At 46.0% G+C, this 25663-nt stretch overlaps 1 protein-coding gene across 1 annotated transcript in view; it reads right to left on the minus strand.

The window, feature by feature from the left end:
• Positions 1-907: 907 nt before the first annotated feature.
• The window catches only part of LOC121166211 (kinesin-like protein KIF13B), a 43490-nt gene continuing 18734 nt past the window's right edge, over positions 908-25663 (minus strand). Inside the window, exons 7-8 of the mRNA XM_040995329.1 lie at positions 2486-2546; positions 908-1098 (exon numbers count right to left, since the gene is read on the minus strand). Of these exons, the coding sequence (XP_040851263.1) occupies positions 908-1098; positions 2486-2546 (252 nt within the window). The remainder of the gene's footprint in view (positions 1099-2485; positions 2547-25663) is intronic.

The following is a 25663-nucleotide window of genomic DNA, read 5'->3' on the forward strand; positions in this document are numbered from 1 at the left end:
AAATTTGCTGAAAAACATATATTCTCAGCTCCTTGGCCTTAAAGAATACACAGAAAACTAATAAATACACATATTAACAGAGGTGATCCAACAACAAAGCAAAATCCATGGCTTGTAGATTTTGACATAAATGGATAAGCCTCTTCGGAGAGTTACAGAAAGGTTTAAGAGGACTATAAGACAAGGTAATTGCCCCCCTTGCCCTCCTAGCCACCCCAGGAGCTGGGCTCTAGCACTATCCACCAGCCAGGTGCATCACCACTGCCACCCTTCACGCCTTAACCTGACAGCAAGTCAAGTCCTTCAGTGGGGACACAAAACAGCACAGGATGAGTCAGAAAACGCCCACAACACTCTCCAAATTTTCCACCAGGGGCGGCAGAGTCATCACTGAGAGAAAAGTATACCCCAGGTGGGAGCTGAGCCATCTCTCAAGGGGGAACCCTCTAGGCAAGCAATGGCTCATCAGGTCAGAGACAAGCTGTCCCAGAGGGGGAAGCCTCACCCCTCAACCTGAGGGAGTCCCTGATTCCCCCAAGGGGAAGCCTCACCCTGAGCCCTGAGGGGGACGCCTCACTCCGCCTTGCGCCTTCCTGAGGGGGAATCTCACCCCAAGCCTTCTTGAGGGAGTGCCTGACTCCTCCTTGGTGGGGAGTCTCAGCCTCACCCCAAGCCTTCCCTAGGGATTCTGTCACTCCTGGGAGGGGGTGAGCACCCTATCCGAGGGGGAAGCCTCACCCTACACCTCGGGGTGTCCCTCTCCAGGCGGCCAGGAGCTGGGGACTGTTCGGTGCGCTCGAGTCGAAGGTGAAAACCTGCTTACCTGATGTTGGAAGTCCTGCATCTGCTGGGCTTCAAAACAGACGCCTGCCCTCCGCATACAGCTAGCCAGCCCTCTACCAACACATTATTGCTGAAAACGGGCGCCCAGGTCCCGGAAGACCTCGGGGAGCGCTCCCACACAGGTGGTCGCTTCCGGGGCGTCACAGACGGAGATGACGTCACAGACATCACAGACGCGGGCAGCTTCCGACGTCAAATGCAGCGAATCTGTTTTCTGTTTCATAAATATAATTCCAAAAAGATAATTATATTGATCTGAATAAAACAGGGAGCCCGTGTTTTGGAGGAAGACTAAAGAACCTCCGTCTATTCCTCGTGTACGAGAATACCCTCTAAAGTGAAACAACATGGAGAATTATTTTATGCAAAAGCAAAATTAGTTTCATGCTGCAGGCAGTGTTTGTGCATTGTTGTTTCACAGTTCACATCAGTTTTTAATTAATTTATATAAAGTGAATACATCCATATGTTTCACAATAAACTTAGAGAAGCATAGTGAAACCTCCCACTAACTCCTCTCTCCTTTCCTACACTTTCATTTCATTTTACAGTAGTCAGGCAGACACAGAGAGAGATCCTGACTGCTGGTTTACTCACCAGATGCACATGAAACCCTAGGGTTGGGCCAATCCAAGCTCTCCTATAATTTACATTAGCATGAAGCTGCATCTGGATTATCGCCGCAAGGACTTGAACCAGGCACTCAGCTATGGAAGGTAGGCATCCTGACTGCATCTTAACTGCTTGCTGTGTTAATGCCCATTCCTACTTTAGTTTCTCAGTGTGGTATTAGAGGTCATAGATTTGATTTCTCTCTTTTCCAATATTGTTGTTACCATTTGTAAATGCTGTAACTTCTCCCCTGCATGCTTACTTTTGATGGGATTCCATAAGGTCTGATAAGGTATATAAGTAGCCAAATCCTGAGCTAGAAATCTTGAAAGATAATATGGGTGTCCATATCACTTGATAAACTTGCTGTGCTGCCATACATGCCACATTAGTTCCTAGCTTTAACTTAATCTAATATGGTACAAGAATCTGGGTAGGGAACCAGCTTCTGAGAGTACTCTGTCTTCATGCTCTCTATCCTGGCCTCTAAAATAAAAATACACAACAAGATGGCACCAGCATCCTTGGCTAAGCATCCACCATCAGTGCTGTCATCCCATATGGGTGCTGCTTCAGTTGGGCTGCTCCGCTTACAATCCAGCTCCCTGCTAATGGCTAGAAAAGAAGAAAGAATCGTCCAAGTCCTTGAACACCTGTGCTTATGTTGGAGGGCTAGGATAAACTCCAAGCTCTTAACTAGCACCAGCTTACTTCAGCTAGTGAGGACAGTCAGGGAGGAAAACACCAGATGGAAGATCCCTCTCTGTCTCTGCTTCTTTCTCTGTAATGCTGCTTTTCAAATAAAAATGGATTTTAACAGAATGTTTATTTCAAAAAAAAAAAAAAAGAAAGAAAGAAAGAAAAAAAGCCCAGTCCTCTCTGGACTTCTCCTTAATGCCTTTAACAGTTTCAATCCAAAGTCACTGCAAATTTGATGCTTCTATAGAGATTCACCCACAGTGGACACTGCATATGGTGAAGATGGGATCTAGGTGTCCCCAGGATCAATCAAGAGCCTCATCACACTTACAGGTCCTGGGTCCATTCTTCTCAGCACCACTCAGCCGGAGCATGGTTCTGGCAACAGGCAACTGAGCACAGAAAAAGCAGACATGTCATCTGCTGGCAGTCAGCAGGAAGTGGAGGTCTGTGTTCTCAGTTGCAATTGCCTGGAGTGCAGTCCACACTTGACCTGGTCATGACGGGAGAGGGAGGAACCAGTTCTATGGTCAAATAACACAAAGTCTTCCTGCCTTGATCAAATCTTGAATTTTCTTCAAATATGTTTTATACAGAAGGGAATTACCAGAAAATATTGTAACTGTGAATGTTTCCAAATGTCTTAGGTTCCTTTAGAAAAGAATGCACATGGACACAGGAAACACCACATGAGGGTACAGGAAGATGGAGGCTGTGAGTCGGCCAGGGAGTGACCTCAGCAGAAACCAAATCTAATACCACCTTGCTCTTAAACTTTCAATTATTAGAAACACAATAAATGAATTAGCTTGATCAAGACAGACATTCTTCAGTATATTTTTATGGCAACCGGAGCACACTCTTGGTTTCAACTCTATTTGTTATTGCCAATGAGAAAGAACCCACCATCAGAGCAATATAGAAACCAAAGGTTATGATTTTACATGCCTAACACTTAAAAGAACAACGGCAACAACAAAAAGTCAAATAAGCAACTTAAGTACTGATCTCAAAGTCCAAGAAAAGAAAAGAATCTAGGAGTAGTAAAGGTAAATTAAAAATAAAGATTGGTGAAGAAATGAATAAACTATATTAAACAATACTGAGGACAATTGAAACGTTGATTTAAAAAAAAAAAAAAACAAAATTAGTAAACCTTTCTCTAGATTCGGAAAAAGTAGGCCCCTACATGGTAAACTAGCAACTAAATTCCTCACCTTGTAAGCACCAAGATACCATACGGGCACTGGTTCTAATCCTGGCAGCCCCACTTCTCATCCATCTCCCTGCTTGTGGGCTGGGAAAGCAGTCAAGGATGGCCCAAAGTTTTGGGAACCTGCACACGTGTGGGAGACCCAGTAGAGGCTCCTGGTTTTGGATCAGTGCTGCTTAGGCCACTGTGGCTGCTTGGGGAGTGAATCAAAGGAGGGGAGATCTACCTCTCTGTCTCTCCTCCTTATTGTATATCTGATTTTCCAATAAAAATAAATCGTGGAATGGTTGCAGTGGCCTAGCGGCAAAAGTCCTCACCTGAGCCTGCCGGGATCCCACATAGATGCCAGTTCGAATCCTGGCAACCCACTTCCTATGCAATTCCCGGCTTGTGACATGGGAAAGCAGTTGAGGAAAGCCCAGAGCCTTGGGATCCTGCACCTGTCTGGGAGACCCAGAAGAGGTCAGGGCTCCTAACTTTAGATTGGCACAGCATGGGGCATTTCAGTCACTTGGGAAGTGAATCATGAGAAGGAAGATATTTCTCTCTCTCTCTTGTATTCTCTCTTTCTCTGTCTAAATATATATCTGATTAAACAAATCTTTAAGATAAATCTAAAATAAGAAAGAAAAAAGGTAGAAAAGTGATTATTACTGTCCGAGAAGAGTGACCTGGGGAAAGGAAGGAGGTAGAACAGGTAGCAAAGAAAGTGAGACAGAAGGAACAAGATCCAGTGTCCCATCCCAGTGTGTGGTGACTACAGTTGACAATAGGATATGCAGGGAACTGGAACGGAACATGCTGCATAATGAAAAAGCAAAGGTAGATGAAAGCCTGGGCACCTGGTTTACTCAGCTTAGGCTGTATATGTACACAAATACTGCATTGTACCATGCGACAGTATTCAAGTATGTGTTGATTAAAATTCAGTAGAAGTTTTAAAAACCTGAATCATTCCTTCACAGTAACAATATCTAATAAATTTAAACAGTCCCAACCTCACTGTATAAAATAAACTTAGCACTTTAAATTCTCTATTGAATTTTTGTTTTGTAAAGTATTTATTCATTTTCACTGGAAATTCAGATTTACAGAGAGGAGACCAGAGAGAAACATCTCCCATCCACTGGCTCACTACCCACGTGGTCACAACAGCCGGAGTTGAGCTGATCTGAAGCCAGGAGCCAAGAGCTTCTTCTGGGTCTCTCATGCACATGCAGGGTCTCAAGACTTTGGGCTGTCCTCTACTTTTTCTCAGGTCACAAGCAGAGAGCTGGATAGTAATTGGAGCAGTTGGGACAAGAACTTGTGCCCTTATGGGATCATGACACATGCAACATTAGGACCATAGCAACCAGGCTATCATGCTAGTTCTTTCTTTTCCAAGAAAATGTAATCTTAATTTTACTTTTTTCTTACCTTATATTATCATTTTATGATAATCTCCATCGTCCCTGGGATTTTCCTTACCCCCTCCTTTTTAACTAATTAAAAACAATTTACTTATTTGCTTAAATGTGAAAATCACACAGCAAGAGTCAAAGACAGACTGAGACCTTCCCTCCTCTTGTTTACTCCCCATGTGGCCACAAGAGGCAGCAAGGTCCAGGCCAAAACCAGCAGCCTGAACTCCATTCTGATCCTCCTCATGGTGCAGGTGTCCAAGGAACTGGGACATTTTATTCTATTTTCCCAGCACATTAGCAGAGAACTATATCAGAAAATGAACATCACACTACAACTGATGTCTCACACATTCTTTTAAACAAACAATAGAGAAATTAATCAAAACGTACAATGTGATTTTGGATGTCAGGTCATTCAAAAAAAGTGTTTGACACCAAATGATGGTATAAACATTCACTTCTCCATTTGATATCTTCTAACACATAAATCTTTATTCAAATGATACTACCAAATATGAACAGAATTGTTGCTCTTGATACTAAGTATAAAGAATGACAAAAATTACAAAAAGGATAAATGAAAACAGTTGGGACTATTCCTAAGCTTCTCAAGAAACTGGGAGTATACCTGAATTTCTAAAGAAATGAGACAGTCGGGCCGGGCGCGGTGATGCAAGTGGTTAAGGTCCTCGCCTTGCACTGATATTCACCAATAACATAAAACATTCCCTCTCAACCTCTCTGTACATACATATGTATATTCAGTAGAGAGTCTGTCAGATAAGAAAACACTTTGAACCAAAGGGCTCAAAATGCAATGGCAGAGGGCCCAGCGAGGTGACCTAAAACTAAAGTCCTCAGCTTGAATGCTCAAGTATTCCATATGGGCACCGGTTCTAATCCCCACAGCTTCACTTCCCAGTCAACACCTTGCTTGTGGCCTGGGAAAGCAGTGGAGGATGGCTCACAGCCTTGGGACACTGGACCATGTGGGAGACCCAGAAGCGTTCGTGGGCCCCAGCTATGGATCGGCAAAGCACCAGCACTTATGGTCATGTGGAAAGTGAATCATCGGATGGAAGATCTTCTCTGTCTCTCCTCCTCCATGTATATCTTACTTTGCAATAAGAATAAAATACTTCTTAATGCAATGGGAGAACAGTTACATATGTTTGTCCCTTGTGGTAGATGTGCACATCACTATCCACCATGACTGGAGACTTTCAGGGAAGTTCTCAAACAAAAGCTTCGACATAATCTGAATCTTTACTAATGCTCCACCAGCCTCACCACCACAGTTGGTGTGCTCCTCTAAGTGTTTCATCTCTTTTGTTTTTAACATTTATTCATTTTTATTATAAAGACAGATATACAGAGAGGAGGAGAGAGAGAGAAGATCTTCTGTTCGATGATTCACTCCGCAAGTGACCACAAAGGCCTGAGCTGTCCCGATCCGGGGCTGGGCCAGGAACCTCTTCCAGTTCTCACACATGGGTTCAGGGTTCATGTTCCCAAGGCTATACAGAGGAGAGGAGAAGCAGAGAGAACGATTTTCCTGCCACTGTTTCACTTTCCAAGTGGCCACAATGGCTGGAGCTGTGCCAGTCTGAAGCCAGGAGCCAGGAGCCTTTCCAGTCTCCACGTGGATATTGGGTCTCAAAGCTTTGGGCCATCCTCAACAGCTGCCCAGCCACAAGCAGGGCGATGGATGGGAAGCAGGGTTGCTGGGATGAGAATTGGTGCTCATTGGGATCCCCATGTGTACAAGGCAAGGACCTAGGCCACTAGGCTACTGCCCTGGGCCCTGTTTTAAAACATCTTATTCCTAAGTATTTCAGAAAATCCTCTCCTGATCTCATGGAAGATTACAAGTTTTATGAAGAATTGTGTTAATATTCCTGAAATTGATTATTTCTATGGCATTTCTTTCTTAATGACTTTCACTACTTTAGTTTGGGACTTATTTATTGGAAAGACAGATTTACACAGAGATGGAGAGACAGAGAGAAAAGGCTTGAATCTGCTCGTTCCCTTCACAAGTGGACACAATAGCCAGAACCGAGTTGATCTGAAGCCAGGAGCCTCATCCAGGTATTCCATGTGTGTGCAGGCTCCCAAGGCTTTGGGCCATCATCTACTGCCTTCCCAGGCCACAGCAGGGAGCTAGATGGGAAGTGGAGCGGCTGGGACATGAACTGATAAACATATAGGATCCCAGCAATGCAAGCCAAGGATTTAGCCACTGAACCATCATGCCAGACCCCTATTGTTTGATAATTTTGTTGATGGATTGCCACAATGGCTGGTTCTAAGTACCCGCAAGGAAACACAAACTTGAGACTATAATTGGATCCCCACCTACTGTGCTGCTTTATGTGACATGTTCTGTATTTCTTCCTGTGTCTTAGAAACTTATATGAGCCTTGTCTGCCTCCTCATGTCTTGAGCCCTGTATGCCTGTAGCTAGGCCTGGATTTGTATATCTTGGATCTTGTTTCAGGGGCTATATGTTATCTGCTTTTCAACACCTCACATGAATGCAACCTGTGTTCATCCTTGCAGTTTGTCATTATAGATATCTATTATTTGTGCCTGGCATGGTAGCCTAGTGACTAAAAGTCATTGTCTGAAACTAACAAGGATCCCATTTGAGCAATTTTTCTTGTCCTGGTGGCCCCATTTCCCATACAGCTCCCCGCTTGTGGCCTGGGAAATCAGTGGAAGATGGTACAAAGCCTTGGAAATCTTACCAGCACTGGAAACCTGGAAGAAGTTCCTGGCTCCTAGGTTAGGATCAGCTCAGCTCTGGCCATTGCAGCCACTTGGATATTCCTTGTGCCTACAGCATAAGCCAGCTGCCTGTAAAGCAATATTATACATTCTGATCAATAATCAATATTTCCCTCCACCCTCTCCCCTCTCTCTAAGTCACATTGTGCTCCACCTACTTCTCACATCTCACTCCTTCCTTCACCCTCCTCTGTCTGAAGTTCCCTAGCTAGCTTTCCTCACTGAGAATCTGAGCGGCCACAACCACTTCTCCCCCTCCTCCTCCCTCTTCCTCTGTTTGAAACTGCACTTTTTCCAAGGTTTAAGCTTTTTCCTTTCTCTTTTGTATACTTCACCCACACCCACCTCTAATCCAGAGTGATGCAGTACAGGACAAGCTAGGGAACATCTACTTGGAAACCAAAGCAGGGCCCGGCTGCATGGCCTAGCTGCTAAAGTCCTCGCCTTGAACGCCCCGTGATCCCTTATGGATGCTGGCTCTAATCCCAGCGGCCCCACTTCACATCCAGCTCCCTGCTATTGGCCTGGGAAAGCAGTCAAGGACGGCCCAAAGCTTTGGGACCCTGCACCTACGTGGGAGACCCAAAAGAGGTTCCTGCTTTCCAGCTTCAGATTGGCGCAGCACCTGCCATTGCAGCTAACTTGGGGAGTGAATCATCGAAAGGAAGATCTTCCTCTCTGTCTCTCCTCCTCTCTGTATATCTGACTTTGTAATAAAAATAAATAAATCTTAAAAAAAAAAAAGAAAGAAACCAAACCAACCAATTACTTGCCAAACTTGTTCAGCATGTTGCTATAACAGAGCCCTCCTGTGATGCTCATTTATCATCACCTTGAACCTGAGAGGGGGCAGAATTGCATAGTTGTATAATCTCTCCCCTCACAATCTTCCATAAAGGCCCACGATACGGAGGGGCTCAATCTTTTGGTGCTGTGCTTCCCTCATTCTTGCACTCCAACTCTGGGCCTCCCTCCTACCTGGTTGCTTTCTGGCTTCCCATGGAAAAAATCCAAAAACAGGTAGTCCTTGAGCATGGCCTCTGCATGACTGTATTCCTCACGCTCTGTAATCAGTAAGTTTCAATGTGAGATGTTCTATCTACTGTAGAACCAGGTGCAGGGACTGTGGATTGCTCAGGGAAGGGGGTAACGGGATGTGTGAGAGGCAGGACCACTGAAGGAGTATGTTGCAGGTGAGGAATGACTGCTGAGGGACTTCTACTGACAAAACAACTGTACTTGCAGGTAAATGAGGGGGCTAATACCTAGTGGTTTGGAGGGGCCAACAGGATATTTCTGGGTCAGACTAATGCACCCACCAATATGGGAGACCTGAGCTGGGCTGGTTAGCATGGACTGCCACCAACCACCATCCATTAGTGTGCAGTAAAGGTAGGGCTTGGAGGCCTGTCTGGCAGGGAAAGGTCACACTACTGCCAGTGAGGTTTTTAGAAGGGGCAGATAATGTTAGGCTGTTCCATGACACTCACAAGCATGCAAAAGAGCCAAGTCTGGGGACAGATCCTGTGGGGAATATGTGGTAGCAACTGCAATTTCCACTGCTTTGCTCAAGAGCTAGGAGCTGTAAAGGGCTGAGCTGCACATGACCATGGAACCCTCTGACACTCATGGACACTGGGATTGGGAACGAGACACACTGGTCCAGGTTTCAGCACACAGCAGTCTGCTGCACACAATGCATACAGGAACCATGGTGGGGGCAGGCCTAGTATGGATTTTGGGGTGTCACTGTGATTGGGATGCAGTTCCCAACTGGTTCACGTGAGGGCCGAGTGCAAGGTGGGCATGGTTGGGCTCCGCCACAGCCTCCATTGGTTTTGCATAACAGAACAGACTGGAGACAAAACTGATCCAGCAACTGCAACCACCAGTATATGCACAGGCTCATGTCGGTGACACACTGAACTGAAGCCTGGACTAAAAGTACACAAACAGTCAAGTCTGGGATCACCTCAGATAAAATTTCATTAGGGATTTTTCAAGTGAACCGATGTACTCAGAACTCCATCCATGGAGAGAGACGTGAGATCTCTGCTCTGAGCTTGGAGTGCCTGTGTCAGAACTGGTTCTCTTCAGTTGCTGAAGATGGAGCAGAGAACAGCATGCTCTCATGCATATGGGGGACATGGCAGTTCATTGTGCCTGCAGAGGATATGCATTATTCACAGCAGAGGAAGGAGGGCAGAACAAATTGGACAACTACCCCAGCCAGGTATTTACACCAAAGATCTGGATGAATGCAGATTTTAATATAGACTATGCCAAGCAACATAACTGGGAAGGATTTCTTATGGAAACCATTTGAACAGAACCCTGAGAGCATGCTCCACAGCAGGGACCCTGGAAAATAAGATGGCCCATGGTTCTACTGTGAGGATTCTGGCGGTGGTTTCTCTCCTTCTTTCCCCATCCCGTAGACACAGGAAGAATAAAATTTGGAAACAATAGTTTCATCCATTTTCTCGCAACTCTCGATCCTTCCTAGCTGAATCTTATCCGCATGTGCATGCGTGCTCCCTTCTCAACTGTGTAAACAGCATCAAAATAAAATGTAAGAATGAATCATAAGAAATGAATTCTGTGATTCAAGATATACACTCTACAGCATGTTTTTATGGCAGCCAAAGCCCACTCTTCAGCTATACTGCCTATTGCCAATGAGAAAGAACCAACTGTCATCAGAGAAATATAGAAATCTAAAGATTTCACTTTACATGGCCAACACCTAAACAATAACAACAAAACTATCAAATAACTAAGCTAAGTACTAGTCTGTAAGTGCTAAAGAAAAACAAGCCAAGTCTACGAGTAGAAAAAGGAAATTCAAAGTATAGATTAATGAAGAAATGAATAAACTATACCAAGCAACACTGAAGATAACACATTCATTCATTTTTCTTAAAAGAAAAAAAAAATCAATAAATCTTTACAGAGATTAAGAAAGAGTAGGCTCAAGTACATAACATCAAAAAGAACATATTAAAATTGATATCACAGTAGTAGAATGGATCAGGGCTGTCTGTGGCAAAGTGGGTTCTGCCACTGCTTGTGAAATGAACTTCCCATGTAGAGCCATCTTAAGTGCTGGCTGCTGTATTTCTTTCCTTTTTTTATTTTATATATATTTTTTTGTTTTTTTCTTTGTTTTTTCTTGAAAGTGGGTAAGACTATTATTTCCACATTCTTATTGTCTGTATCTGGGGTAAATGGGAAGATAAAGTGAGAAGCCCCACCCAGCCTCACACCCATCCTAGGTCCCTGATGTGGGGCATGCTCTAAGGGTCTTGCTCAAGTGGATTTGATAGTTCAACAGTTATGAATTGCTGCCAATCTCACCATTCCAAGCATGAAGAAATAGCTGCAGAATCCACAGATTGACATAGTCCACCTTAGAGTCTCTGTTTGCCCAGGTTTTCACTGCCAACATATGGCTGGGGTAGTGGATTGATTTGTTCTGTCCTCCGTTGTGGTGCCAGGAATCTTCTGCAGGTTCCGATAGACTGCCATATCCTCCATGTGTGCCTGGTTATGCCCTCCACTGCTCCGTCTGAGCCTCTGAGGAGGCTAGGCTCTGGCATTTGCACTCCATGGCATACCATGGAACCTGCACTTCTGTTCATGGGTAGGGTTCTGATTCTGGTAGTTCAAATGGGGATTTCACAAAAGAAACTTTGTCTGAGGTGATCCTGGACCAGATTCTTGTGTATACTTGCAAATACAAGCCCTAGTACAACCCCTCACCCCAATCAGCTGGTGGTTGCAGTTGCTGGGTCGGTTCTGATTCCAGTCTGATCTTCCACTGGAACCAGTAGGCCAGAGCTGCTTGCAGGTCTCCCACACAGGATGGCGTAGGGCCATCCACCACTGCTTTCCCATGCCACAAGCAGGGAGCTGGATGGGATGCGCGGCTGCTTGGGTTAGAACAGTCACCCATATGAAATCCTGCCACATGTATGGCAAGGACTTTACCCACTAGGCTACTGAACCAGGCCCAGCTCTTTAGTTCTGATCAGTTTCCTATTGCTGCACACAGGAATGCTGAGGATGCCCAAGTGCTTGAGTCCCTGCACTGATGTGGGAGAACTGAAGAAGCTACTGACTGTGGCTTCAACCTGGTCCTGATTCAGCCATTGTGGTCACTTGGAGAGGGATAAAGCAGATGGAGATCTCGCATTCTAACTCTCCCTCTTTCTCTATAACTCTGCCTTCCATACTGATAACATTGAGCTTAACTGGAAAAAAGGAAAAAAAAAAAAAAAAAAGAAATACGATGGATCACTAGGGATTACCAACATTAATTATAAACAAATAAGTTGTTCATCATTTCTGGCTGCTTTTAATTAGCCTACCAAAGTGAATCAGAAAGACACTAAAAACCTGACAAAACCAACAGTAACAATGAATCAGGAATAAAATATTCTCAAACCAAATGTCATCCCCAGGTGTTTTCATCACTAAATTATGCAAAATTAACACTAAATTTGCCAGAATTGTTATATCAAATGGAAAGGGGAAAAACAGTACCAAATTTATGCTGAGCCTAACAATACGTAGATTCCTAAACTAGACTGAATCAGCAGTAGGAAGATCTTCACCTATGTCTGTTTAAAACAGAAAAAACACAATGCAGTAATAATGCAATGTCCATTGCTGCACAATTGGTTTTCCATACATTTGTTTTTAATGCTTCTTCTGAAATACTTTTTCATACACCAGTTTAAAAAAATCATTAATAAAACATAAATTAGTATTACCTGGGCCCGGTGCAGTAGCCTAGTCACTAAAGTCCCCAACTTGGACATGCCAGAATCCCATAGGGTCACCAGTTTTAACCCTGGCAGCCCTGCTTCTCATCCAGCTCCCTGCTTGTGACCTGGGAAAGCAGTTGAGGATGGCCCAAAGCCTTGGGACCCTGCACCCACATGGGAGACCTGGAAGAGGCTTCAGGTCACGGGTTTCATTTAGGCGCAGTTCTGAATGTTGCAGCCACTTGGGGAAGTGAATCAACAGAAAGAAAACCTAGCCTCTCTGTCTCTCCTCCTCTCTGTATATCTGTATATATCTCACTTTCCAATAGAAATTAAATAAAACTTAAAAATATCACATTGACCAGTGTACCTGATAAAAAACAGATGTAAAATTATTATAATAGTATATGTAAAATAAATGCAACAACACATCAGTAAACTCACACAGAGTAGCAAGGTGCACCTAAACTGAGGATGTAGAAAATGGTCCAATAAAGGCAAATCAGCACACCAAATATTTCACATACACAGGATGGAGGACAAGCATCATTAAAATCATCTTACAGAAAGCAATCAACGAAATTCTACACTTTTTGGTAATAATTTCCATATATATAAGTTGGCCAAACCTACAAATATATAAATTTAGCCCAATATACTTCAGTGGAGGTACACAGAAACAGTCCTTAATGAAACAGGATGTACATGTGACAGATCTACAGCCATCACACAACTGAATGCCAAAAAACCAAAACACATTTCCTTTAAGATATGTAAACAAATTAGAATAACTGTTTTTATTGCTATGTAATTTAATATTCACACACATAAAGAAGGAAAGCAAAGAAAAGACATAGGAAACATAAATGAAGATACAAGGTTCTGTTTGATTCTAGATTTCATGTGTTTACCCTGATTTTATTAATAGTGAAATCTAATAGATGCCAAAAGATGCCATTCAGCCATAAAAAAGACTAAATTCTTATTTGCAACAAAATAGATAAAACTGGATATATCGAAATAAAATAAGGCAAATGCTGAAAAAAAATCTAACATGTTATTCTATGTAAATATACATATGCTATGTAAATATGTAAATGCAGTTGCAAACATAGAATAGTGATTATTACAGTCTGAGAAGAGTGAGGCCTGGGGAAAGGAAGGAGGTAGAACAGGTAGCAAAGAAAGTGAGACAGAAGGAACAAGATCCAGTGTCCCATCCCAGTGTGTGGTGACTACAGTTCACAATAGGATAAGCTTATGCAGGGAACTGGAATGGAAGACCCTGTGTGCTGTAAAAACCAAGATGCATGGAAGAAAGCCTGGGCAGCTGGTTACTCAGTTTATGCTGCATATATACTCAAACACTGCACTGTACCTTGCAATAGTATTCAAGTCCATGTTGATCAAAATTCTGTAGAAGTTTTAGATTCAGAATCATCCCTAGACACTAACAACAATCTATTTAGAAGAAAGTTAACAGTCCCCCACCTACAGTGTATAAAATGGTCTTAAATGCTTTTTTTAAATTTGCTTGAGAAAATTGGGGCCCGGCAGCATGGCCTAGCTGCTAAAGTCCTCAATTTCAATGCCCCAGGATCCCATATGGGCACATGTTCTAATCCTGGTGGCTCCACTTCCCATCCAGCTCCCTGCCTGTGGCCTGGGAAAGCAGTCAAGGACGGCCGAAAGCTTTGGGACCCTGCACCCATGGGGTTGCCGGATTCGGATCGACACAGCACCGGCCATTGCGCTCACTTGGGGAGTGAATCAGCAGGATGGAAAATCTTCTCTCTGTATATCTGACTTTGTAAGAAAATAATATAAAGCTGTTTAAAAATGTAAAAAACCAATTTGTTTTAGAAAATTATAGAGCAAATGTCAAAGCCAGACACACTGAGATTCGCTCTACTTGCTTACTCCCCATGTGGCCACAAGAGGCAGCAAGGTCCAGGCCAAAACCAGGAGCCTGAACTCCATTCTGATCCTCCACAGGGGTGCAGGCATCCAAGGAACTGGGACATTTTATGCAATCTTCCAAGAACATTATCAGGGAAATAGATCACAAGGTGAACATTACAAATCTTACCTGGTTCTTATAAGAAATTCTGGCATTGCATGCAACAGTGTAACATGTAATCTCAGAACATGTCACAAGGATTGTTTAAATGTACAAATCTGGTAATCAATAGTCAGGCTTGCTTTCCCACTGAACCTCCTCCTCATCCCCCACATGATTTACAATGATGTTACCCAACATTTTGCATGAAGTTATCTCACATTTTGTAAATACCATTGCTAGAAAACTAACCTTGAACCTAAATGGATAGTGCACTGCCTTAGTCACAATGTCGCTATTCACTTGAAAGGATGGATGGCAGAAATACAGATGTTTCATTCACTGCTTTATTTCTGAATGCCTTTACCAGCTGTGGTTGGACAGACTGTCTCCAGGTCTCTCCCTCTTGCATCTCACATGTGGGTGGGACATATGCAAGTACTTATGCCACGGACAGATGAATTAGGAGGAGGCTGGATTGAAAGGGCAGAGTAGTCAGCATTTGAATTAGGTGCACTGAAATGAGATACATACATTCCAGCATACCCATACTCCCTGACACTGCTTGATTCATTTTAATACTGCTGTCAAGTTACAGGCCAGGTACTCAAAATGGGATCAATGCATCTCGGTTACCAACGGTGGCAAAAATAACGTACAGTGAGTGTTTAGCCCAGCCCTTAAGAAACTTCTAGCTTCCATTGGAGAACCTGGGCTCCACTCCTAGTTCTTACCTTGATTCCAGCTTCCTGTTAATGCACACCTTGGTATGCAATGGTGATGGCTTAAGGCACTGGGGTTCTGCCACCAACAGGAAAACCTGCATTGAGTTCTCAGCTCCCAGCATGTGCCCTGAGACACACTTGCAAGTTGTGGACATTTGGGAGGTGAACCAGTGCATTGGACCTCTGAATTTCTCTCACATTCTCTTAAACAAAATAAGAAAGAAATCAAAGGACAGAAAGCACAATGTGATTTTGGATGTCAGATCATTGAAAGAAAAGTGTGTGACAGCACACGAGAGTACAAACCTTCACTTTCATTGTTCCCATATAATTTAATACATATGTGATTTTCAAAATGATACTACTAACATTGGACAGAACTGACACAATTTACAATAAATAAAAGCAATGACAGATACATGAACTTCTCAAGAAATAGTGGAGTATTATTTAAAATTGGGTTTAAGGCCAGGAGCGGTAGCCTACTGGCTGAGGTCCTCACCTTGCACACACTGGGATCACAATACAACTACCAGTTCATATCTCAGCTGCTCCACTTCCCAGTCACCTAGCTGCTTGTGGCCTGGGAAAGCCGTAGAGGATGACACAAAGCCTTGGGTCCCTGTACCCATGTGGGAAACCTAGAAGAGGCTCCTGGCTCCTGGCTTCAAATTGCTTCAACTCCGGTTAAAGCATTTGGATCCCACTTGGGGAGTGAAATAGTGAAAGGAAGATTTTTCTGTCTCTCCTTCTCTCTGTAAATCTGACTTCCCTATACAAATAAATAAATCATTAAAATTTTTTTGTATTATTTGCAAGCATTCATCGCAGACATTAGGGAAACTACCCAAACAAAAATTTAGGAGACACATATCCTGGGTGATTTAATAAAGGCCAGAAAATTGGTTCCAGCATGGTGGCCTAGCAGCTAAAGTCCTCAGCTTGAATGCAGCAGGATCCCATATGGGTACTGGTTCTAAGCCCGCTGTCCCTGCTTCCCATCCAGCTCCCTGCTTGTGGCCGGGGAAAGCTGTCAAAGATGGCCCAAAGCTTTGGGACACTGCACCAGTATGGAAGACCTGGAGGAATCTCCTGACTCTTGGCTTCAAATCAGCACAGTACCAGCCATTGTGGTCACTTGAGGGGTGAATCAGCAGATGAAAGATCTTCCTCTCTGTCTCTCCTCCTTTCTGTATATCTGACTTTGCAAAAACAAAATAAATAAATAAATCTTAAAAAATAAGTAAAGGACAGAAAATGCAATCCTATAAGATATTCAGGTAAAATGAGGAGGTGTGGGCATCTAGTAGAGTGGATGACAAACTGCTTGGAGACGCTCACGCTACACTGGACTTCCGGTGTCTGTGTTACTGCTCCACAACCAATTCCATCTTGCTGCTAACGCACTCCCTGGAAGTGGATAGAGAATTTCTCAAGTATGTGAGTCTTTGCAACTGCTATCATGAACATAGACTTAGTTCCTGGCTCCTGTTTCGGCATTGACCTTGTTACAATCTTAGAGGGAATTAAGAAGTTAACCAGCAGATGGTAGATCACCCTGTCTAAATGAAATACATGAATAAAGATGGTGAGACAGGGCCAAGCACGATGGCACAGTGGTTAAGGTCCTCACCTTGCATGCCCGGTATCTCATATGGGTGCCGGTTCTAATCCCGGCAGCCCCGCTTCCCATCCAGCTCCCTGCCTGTGGCCCAGGAAAGCAGTCAAGGACAGCCCAAAGCTTTGGGACCCTGCACCCGCGTGGGAGATCCAAGAGTCTCCTGGTTTAGAATCAGCATAGCATCGGCCATTGCACTCACTTGAGGAGTGAATCATCGGATGGAAGATCTTCCTCTCTGTCCCTTCTCTCTGTATATCTACCTTTCTAATAAAAATAGAAATAAATCTTTAAAAAAAAAAAGATGGTGAGACAAACAATTTGAGAACAAGAATTGGCACAGATGTTTGGTGCAGCTTTTCACAAACAATTTTGAGGACCTCATGCCTCTTCCCAGTGATTCTAAATAGAACATCACGTTATGTGAAGGGAAATTTCATAGAACAGCAAGGAAGGTACACACCGACTGGCAGTAATCAGGACAAGTTAATGCTACAGTATCAGTGCCCAGCCAGTGGGAACTGCCACTAAGCAATGTGATCAGAGATCTCAGTTAACTCTACATGAAGAAAATAAAGTCAAACTGAATCTTAGAGAAATACAAAATAGGAGTACACGGAGGAAATGTTAGACTGAAATCCTTGAACCCTACACATATTAAATACACCATCAGAATGTATCCACTAATTATAACCTAAGAAAACGGTCCCATTTGTGAATTAGCATATGAGAAATAAAAAGCAAGATAAACACTGTCATTGCATCAAAAACAAAAGCAAAGGCCAGCATTGTGGTAAAATGAAAGACCTGGAGGAAGCTGCAGGCTCCAGGACTCAGCTTAGTCCAGCACTGGTTATTTTAGCCACCTGTGTAGTGAGCTGTGGGTAGAAGATCTCTGTATATCATTTTTTAAAGATTCATTTACTTTTATTGCAAAGTCAGATATATAGAGAGAAAAAGTAGAAGAGACAGAAACATCTGCTGTCTGTTGATTCACTTAACAAGTGGCTGCAACTGCCAGCACTGTGCCAATCCAAAGTTAGGAGCCAGGGGCTCTTCTGGGTTTCCCACGAGAGTGCAAAGTCCCAAGACCTTGGGAAGCTCATGAATACTTGCCCAGGCCACAAGCACAAGGCTGGTTGGGAAGCTGGGCTGCTGGGATTAGAAGCAGCGCACATATGGGATCCCAGGGCACTCAAGGGGAGGGATTTAACTACTAGGCCAAGGCACCTGGCCCTTTCTCTTATGAACTCTCATTTGAACATTAAAAGAAAGGAAGAAAAGAAAAAAAGGCATTTTTTAAGATCTATGTACCATACCATATCACTTTTAATAATTCAGTTTAAGAAATCACAAACATCAATTATCAAACAGTACTAGGATTTAGTCACCTTTGGGGATGGAAGATCAAAGAGACCAAGACTTAAATTGACAAAGGATTTTTTCAAATAGCTTGTCAGCAATGTCACTGTGCCACCCCAGGCCTCTGCCAAGCACAACGCCAGCACCACATGCTGCCCCTCAACCTTGCAGCAAAACTCTGAGCAAAACAAGGCTGTTTGTTCTAACTGCTGGAGTCTGTGCTGGTCTGGTGTGAGCAACAAGAAAACTGCCCCAGACCCTTAGGAGGAGCTTCACTGAGGACTGAGCTGGGGGCTCAAGACGCTGCTTCTCAACTCAACACATGCCTTGACATAAAGAAAAAGGAAATCCTGCCCAACATGAAGGTCGAACTGTCCCTGGGCACTCCCCCCTCCTCACTGCACAATGGGTTCCACTGTGAGTCCTAGTGTTCAAGGTCAGTGCTGCAGAGTGAGGACCCCAAGGTCCCCCTCCTGGCCCCCGCCCGCCCCGCGGCCTCAGGAGATGCTCTCACACACTCACCCTTCCCAGCTTCTCACCAGTCGGGGGTCCTGCACAGGCTCCTGCGGGGAGGGAGCTCACAGGGCAGCACTGGCTCAGCCACCTGCGCCTCTCCACCAGCACAACCAGCAAAGCAGCTATGGTGGAGCCCACAACAACCTCCTGCCTGCTGCCACAGGGCTTCCTGGGCGCGCCTGATTGGACCGCTCCCACAGACACCTTGACTACGCATGACATCACAATGCGCAGCCAATCAGAATCACAAAGGGAGGAGGGGCAGTGAGGTAGGATTCTGGAGGGAGGGGGAGTGAGGGGCGGGGCTTCACCTCAGGCAGGAAGTGGCCTCCTCTCTTGCAGCTTGAGCCTTCCAACAGCAGGGGCCGCTGTCGCCTCTCACATCAGTCCACCTCCTGGCCTCTCCTTCAGGATCCCATTCAAGTCTGTAAAAACAGAAATGTAGGACAAGAATCTAGAGTTACTCTTCATTGAATGTTCAATTGATTCTGAGAATTTTCTTCTTTTTATTCGCTTTTGGCTGTTAGTTCACTTGACACCTTAAAATACAGAGCAGAAAGATATTTGGAAATGTAGTGTAAATTAATATTTTAGATCTCATTTCTCTTTTTGTTGTTTTGTTTTCATACTGTTTCTTATTTGTTTCTTATTAGGAATACCAGCTTGATTGTGTTGATCTTCTACCCAGAAATCTCGCGTGATTCTCTCATCAGTTTCAGGTTGGTTTTGGATGAATGAGTCATTGGTGTACATTGACAGTTCTGCTGCGTAAAAGGTCACAACTATGCATATAATTTCCTTTCTCTGTTTAAGCTTGTTTGTTGCACTTTCAAACCAATGTTTAAGAGGCAAGTAGTGAGACCCGGCGCGGTAGCCTAGTGACAAAATTCTATAACTTTCATGCGTCAGGATCCTATATGAACCTTATGCTTCTTTTATTTTTTATTTATTTTTTTTTTAAGGGAACAGTCTTTATTAGGTCGCTTATAATCAGTTACTTTGTCAAGGTAATTGTGAGCAGCAGTCTAATAAATGATTTCCTCAGAACAGCCTCTGCCCCTTTTTTGGAACATGGCTGTCTCTGCCAGTGCCACTGTCCTGCTGGCTGACTTCCCCTGGACCACATCGGTGTTAATGAAAACCACTGTATGTGCAGGCCTGCTCAGCTTCCAGGCCCTGCACATCTTGGCCAAGTGCCCTGTGTGCCACTCCAATCTCCTGAGGCTGTGCTTGCTTCCCCAATGACCCTAACCATCATGCCAGCCCTTCCAGGGCCAGCTGTGCTGTGCTGGAGCACTGTAAGCCTCTAGCATGCCCCTTCCCACAAGAAATCTGCACCAGAGCCAGGTGATTTCAGCCATTGCCCCAAAGGCTCATCGCCAATGCCGTCCCCCTCTTGGGTCACGACAGCTCTGCCAGTATCCCAATCACCGCTTCTCAACCCACTCTGACACCCCATATTCTACTCTAGGGCCAGGTCGGCTTGGCCACAGTCAACATCCCTCCAGAATAGATGCACCCCATGGACATGCCTTGAGCTCCAGGCCCCAGCAGTATTGGCTACGTGCCCGGCTTCCTTCTTCCCCTCTGAACCTGTAGCATGCCCACCCGGTCCGCAGATCTAGTGTCAGGTGGCCAGGGCCATGAATCTGTTCACTCACACAACTGCTCTCCCAACAGCCACTCCCAGATTGGGTATGCTGGGCTGGCCACTTGTCCCCAGGTCCCATAACTATGCCAGTTGCTCCATGGTGGAACCAGGTTGCCCCTGCCCTCCAGCATGGCACTCTGCCTGCATTCCAGGGCCAGATCTGCCCACCCGTCTACACTGCCTCTAGCACTCCTGCCCTGTCCCCTGATGCAGGAACAGGCCTACTTGGAGGGAGACCCCTAACCTCCAGTCCACCTGCCCCTATGCTCCACAGGTGACTTGAAGGCAGACAGAATCAGTCAGTGGTTCCTGCTCACCCTGTACCACTAGTGCCCGTCAGGATGACACTCCAAGTTCAGGCCAGTGTAGATGGGGCCCAGGCTCCGTTAACTCACTTGCCCAGTGCTCCAGAGGTTCAAGGACTAGGTCAATGATCCCCACTCCTCTCACCCTACCACTATGCCTGCTGCTCCAGGGTCAGGTACACTCTGCCTGTAATCCACCCCATCCCCATACACACACACACTCCAGGGCCAGGTGTGCTTTAATAGGGACTCCACCCGGCCCAGTGTCCACTCCTGCTCCTACGGCACACTCCTGGGCCAAGAGGGCTTAGCTGGTACTCACATGTGTACCAGGCATGCACAGAGTGCTCCAGGGACAAGGACTTATGACAACAAGCCAAGGAAAAAACGCACCCACCGGCTGCATTTTCCAGGGCCAGGCCAGACAAGCTGTTACACTCTACAACCGCTGTCCTCCCACCATCTACTTCATAGCCAAGTCATCCTGGCCAGTGTCCCTGCTGCCATAGCACTGTAGTCATCCACTTCAGAGCCTAATTGTGCTGGGGGAAGGGTGTGCCTTTAATATGCTCCCTCTGTTTCCCCACTTTAGGATCCAGGGCCAAGCTTAGTGAGCCAGCGCCAGTGCACCTTGAGCCCAATCACACTGTCACACTGTCCACCATCTGCTGCTGAAAGCCAGTCAGGTTTCAGCCAGTGATCTGTCCCCTCAGTGCTGGGTCCCTTCTGCCAGCCATGCTGCCTCTACCAGCCCCAGCCTGCATGCCTTGAGTCCCCTGCTCACAACATGTCCACCCTGTCAACTGATCTGAAGCTAGTTGACCCCCCCAGTGGCATTTCCCACATCCATATGCCTTCTGCAAGCTCCTCCAGGGCCAGGCCAGAAGGCCAGCCTCAACACTTACCAGTAGCCTGTCTAATTTGTGGACTTCTTGCTGCCCACAGCAAGGTGGGCTAGAGTTGCAGAGAATTCAAACCAAAACACTGCAGCAAAAACCTCATTTTTTATTTGTTTGTTTGTTTTTTGTCTCACATGATACAATTTTCATGCAGACAATTCTAGCTTACAAAGCATGATTTATTTAATAAGAATAAAGAAAATGGCTGCTGTCCTAGAGGCAGGATGGGGCTCCAAGGGAGGAAACACACAAGAAAATAGTGGAAATGGTGCCTTTTATGCACCATCTCAGGGAGGGGTTCACATGAGTCACCCCAAGTGCAGAGAGAAAGAAACTTATTCACAACAGGCAGTAATGTCTATTACCTCACCCAGACAGAGAAACAGAGGGTGAGACTTGTGGCTTCCTTCTCTCAATATTGTAGGATAGGCAGCTAGTTCAGGGTTATCAGCTTGAAAGAAACACCCCCCACTCCATCTAGGCTTTCCCTTCTGCCCACCTGTGACACTCACCCATCATCACCTGGAACCTGAGAGGGGGCGGTATTGCATTGCTGTGTAACCACTCCCCTCACAACCCCCAATGAACTCCATGATAGGGATGGGCTCACTCTCTTGGTCACGTGCTTCCATCACTCTGGCACTCCAGGACCTGATTGCTCTCTGTATTCCAGCAGATTCTGAGGACAGGAAGCCCCTAAGCATGGCCCCTGTATGTCTGTATTTCTCACCCTCTGTTCACAGTTTGGGTGGGACAATAATGATGTTCATTCTAAAAAACTTTGAATTGCTAATTTGTGTACTTTCAAGAGTTCCAGAAGATGAGGCCTAGCAGTAATGGAATGTAGGCAGAGAAGGCAAGGAAATGTGAATGTCTGCAGCCTTGTGTGTCCAAGCTGTTCACTGCATGTCTCTTAGCATAACTTATATTGCTGGGGAAGCTGGAACATAGGTATTCAGATTAACAGACAGACTTCTGGGTAATGACCAATTCTTCCTCTCAGGGTTTCCATTCACACTGGTTGTCACACGAACTTGGCATTTGTTAATTTCTAGTGTTCCCTGTTATCACCAAACTTGGATAATGAAGATTCCTTAATACACCCTAGACTTGTCTGGCATGATCTTGCTTGCACCCCACAACACCATCCTGGAGATAAGCTGAAAGCTGAAGCGCAGTTCCTTTGACAGTGACGCAGAGATGAGGTTAGTGTGAGCCACATCTCACTGTTTGATATGGCAACAGCTGTGAGGGATGAGTAATACGCTGATTCTATCCCTGTGTTCCCTCCCCAGAGGAAGGGACCAGGAAGGACATGGAAATAGGGGAACAGCCTGTTCTCATACTTTAAAGAATTATTTTATTAGGGACCAAGAGATACAGTATGACCCTAGCACCTTCATGTCTACAACTGCTCTCTGCTTGCTCCAGGGGAGGCAGGCTAAGCCAGCCTCTCCTTTCACTAAGCATGCCTGCTTGGCACTTAGGGACAACAACAGCTCAAGTAATGCCCACCGTGTCCCCCAGCCTAGCTCTGGTGGCTATAGGGCCAGGCCAGGTGTAAGAGCATCCACAAGCCTCTTACACACAGGCCCTCCAGCCCTGCTCATGCTTGAGGCCTAGGCTAGCTCTGAGGACCAGCCACGCACACAAAGCACCCCACCCCTGCTGCTCTGTTGGCTACATCAGGTCTAGGCTGGCTCTGCCAGGGAGCGTCCCACCCCTGCTCTCCATCTTGTTCCTCATCGTTAGGCTCACTCTCCCTGGGCACACAGTGCCTCTAGCATTCTCACCTTGGTTGCTGCAGCAGGCACAGGTCTTCTGGGCAGGAAAAACCTGTGCTTCTAGCCTGTCTGTCATGCCTCCCTCAGGCTACTCCTGGTGGCTCTGCCTGCCACTCCAGGGACAGATCTCATGACCACTGCTCTGACAAGCCTTGTCACTGCCAGGTCAGATGGGCCCTAATCTCAGTTTCTGTGCTCACAGCCAACTTGTCAAATGCCCCAGGGTAAGGAAGGCTCTGCCACCATCCCATCAACCCCACAAATGCCTGTAGCATGCCTGTCCATCTGCCCAGTCAGCAGCTCAAGACCAGGCTGACTCAGACAGCTACCTGCTCCCTCCAACAGCTGCTGACCAACCAGCCACTTCCGGACTGGGACTGCTAAGCTGCCGACCCCCTTGGTACTCTGTGCTTGTCCAGCCTGACAACATGCACACTCTTCCAAGGCCAGGACAGGCCATTTGGGCCAGCATGCATGCACTACATCATGCAGGCACTGCACTCTTTCTGAAACTACAGGCCTGCTTGCCCTGCTCCCACTGTGCCTCAAGCAGTCCTACCAATGCCTCTAGCAACAACCTGCCATGAGTCTGCTCCAGGGTCAGGCCAACACCCCAATGTCCCTGGTCAACTCACCCTTCACTACTTGCTGCAGGATCACATGCCCTTCCAGCATCCCCACACACCCAGCACAACTGCTGGACTGCTTGCTGTTGAAGAACCGGAAAGACTTGGATGGCAACCCCAGGCTCAAGCCCACCTGCCAGCCTCTCCAGGTCCACATGTGCTCAGCTAGCCATGTCCCCACCCCACCACTGCCACAGCATTCAATGCCATTTGCGGCACCACCAAGGCCTCAAACCCAGCACCCCCAGTGCATCTAGCCAGCTTGACTTGCCTTATGGTGGCTGCCCCAGGCACAGCTGGGGTCATCAAACCATTCGGCATCCCCAGCTGACTGTTGGCCCACCTGCTGATTCCCCTGTGCCAGTTGCACATCTAGCACTCCCACCCTGCCCATTGCTACAAGGACAGGCTGGCCATGCTGGCCACCCCGGAACACTAGCCTGTCCAGTCTGTGGCCATGGCTGCTGTTACAGAGCCAAGGCAGTTTGGGCAGTGCCCCCTCTGTCCTCAACCGCCAGCCCCCAATTCCAGGGCCAGACTAGCTCCTCACTAGCATTGGTAAATCCCTCATACCACTCCACCCCATATTCCCAGCAGGCCTGCAAGCTACTCCAGGGCCAGGCCAACTTAGCTGGTATCCAGTCCACTGCTCTAGGACCAGATTTGTTCTGAGGGTGCTCCACCAGCCTCCAACACACACTACATCTGCTCCAGAACATGGGCGAGGGGGCACAGCTGGAGTCCCCTCATGTTTAGCCTGCCCACTGCCCTGCCTGGTACACCAGGACCAGGCTGACTTGCACAGTGACATGGTATCTGCTTCAAACCACTCACGTGCCTGGCACTCCAGAGCCAGCTTTATTTGCCCTGCATCTACCATGCATCTCCCATGTCCACCACACTTGCTACTCCAGGGCCAAATTGTGGACTGGTTTCTTCCAGGCTTAGTTCCTGCTTCCAGCCACCCACACTGAGATCAGGGACTACAGTCTTCCAGGGACCAAGGTGCTTCCCTCCATCGTTTCCTACGCTCCCATTCTCCACCCACGTGCTGTCTGGACTATGGTCTTCCAGAGGTGGGTCCAGCTTCCCCATGGGTAGTTTTTTCTGTTCTTTTGCTGTCCCTGTGTGTGGATGGATGTGGAGATTCATCACGTTTAGGCTGTTGCTGCTTGCAAGATGAACTTCTGCTGCCATTTCTGTGTGACTTCATTCCACAGCCTGCTATGACCCAGTGCAGGATTTGACCCAGGACCAGCTGCACACTCCTCTCTGCTTGTCTCAGGCCATGCTGGTGGGCACCTGCACCTTCCTGGAGGTCACAGTACAGGGATAAGAGACCCTCCACTAAAGGCATGGCAGATTGATTGATTGGAAAGGCATGGTAACAGGGAGAGATCTTCCATCAGCTGGTTTATCAACTGTTTCAAAAACTCAGGGGTATTACAATGAAGCATTGATGCCATAAACCGCATCAACAAAGAGTGGTTGCAAAATGTCTTAGTCAGTTAAGAAAAAGAACAAATGATATGTTAAGATTCCAGAGAATCTTAATGGTGAAATAAGCAACATTAAACTGATCGACGGTAAAGACACTGAATCAAAGACACCAGCTTGGACCCAGCAAAACAGCCTCGTGGCTAAATCTAAGCCTGGCCTGCCTGGGATCCAATATGGGTGCCAGTTTGTGTGCCAGCAGTTCTATCACCTTCCAGCAGTAAGGAGTACCCTGGTTACAAATGAAGAAAAGCATTTCTCAATTCTCTTTGTATTCTTATTTGAACCT

The sequence above is a fragment of the Ochotona curzoniae genome, unplaced genomic scaffold, assembly GCF_017591425.1.
Source record: "Ochotona curzoniae isolate NIBS_2020 unplaced genomic scaffold, NIBS_Ocur_1.0 contig_91, whole genome shotgun sequence".
Classification (NCBI taxonomy): domain Eukaryota; kingdom Metazoa; phylum Chordata; class Mammalia; order Lagomorpha; family Ochotonidae; genus Ochotona; species Ochotona curzoniae.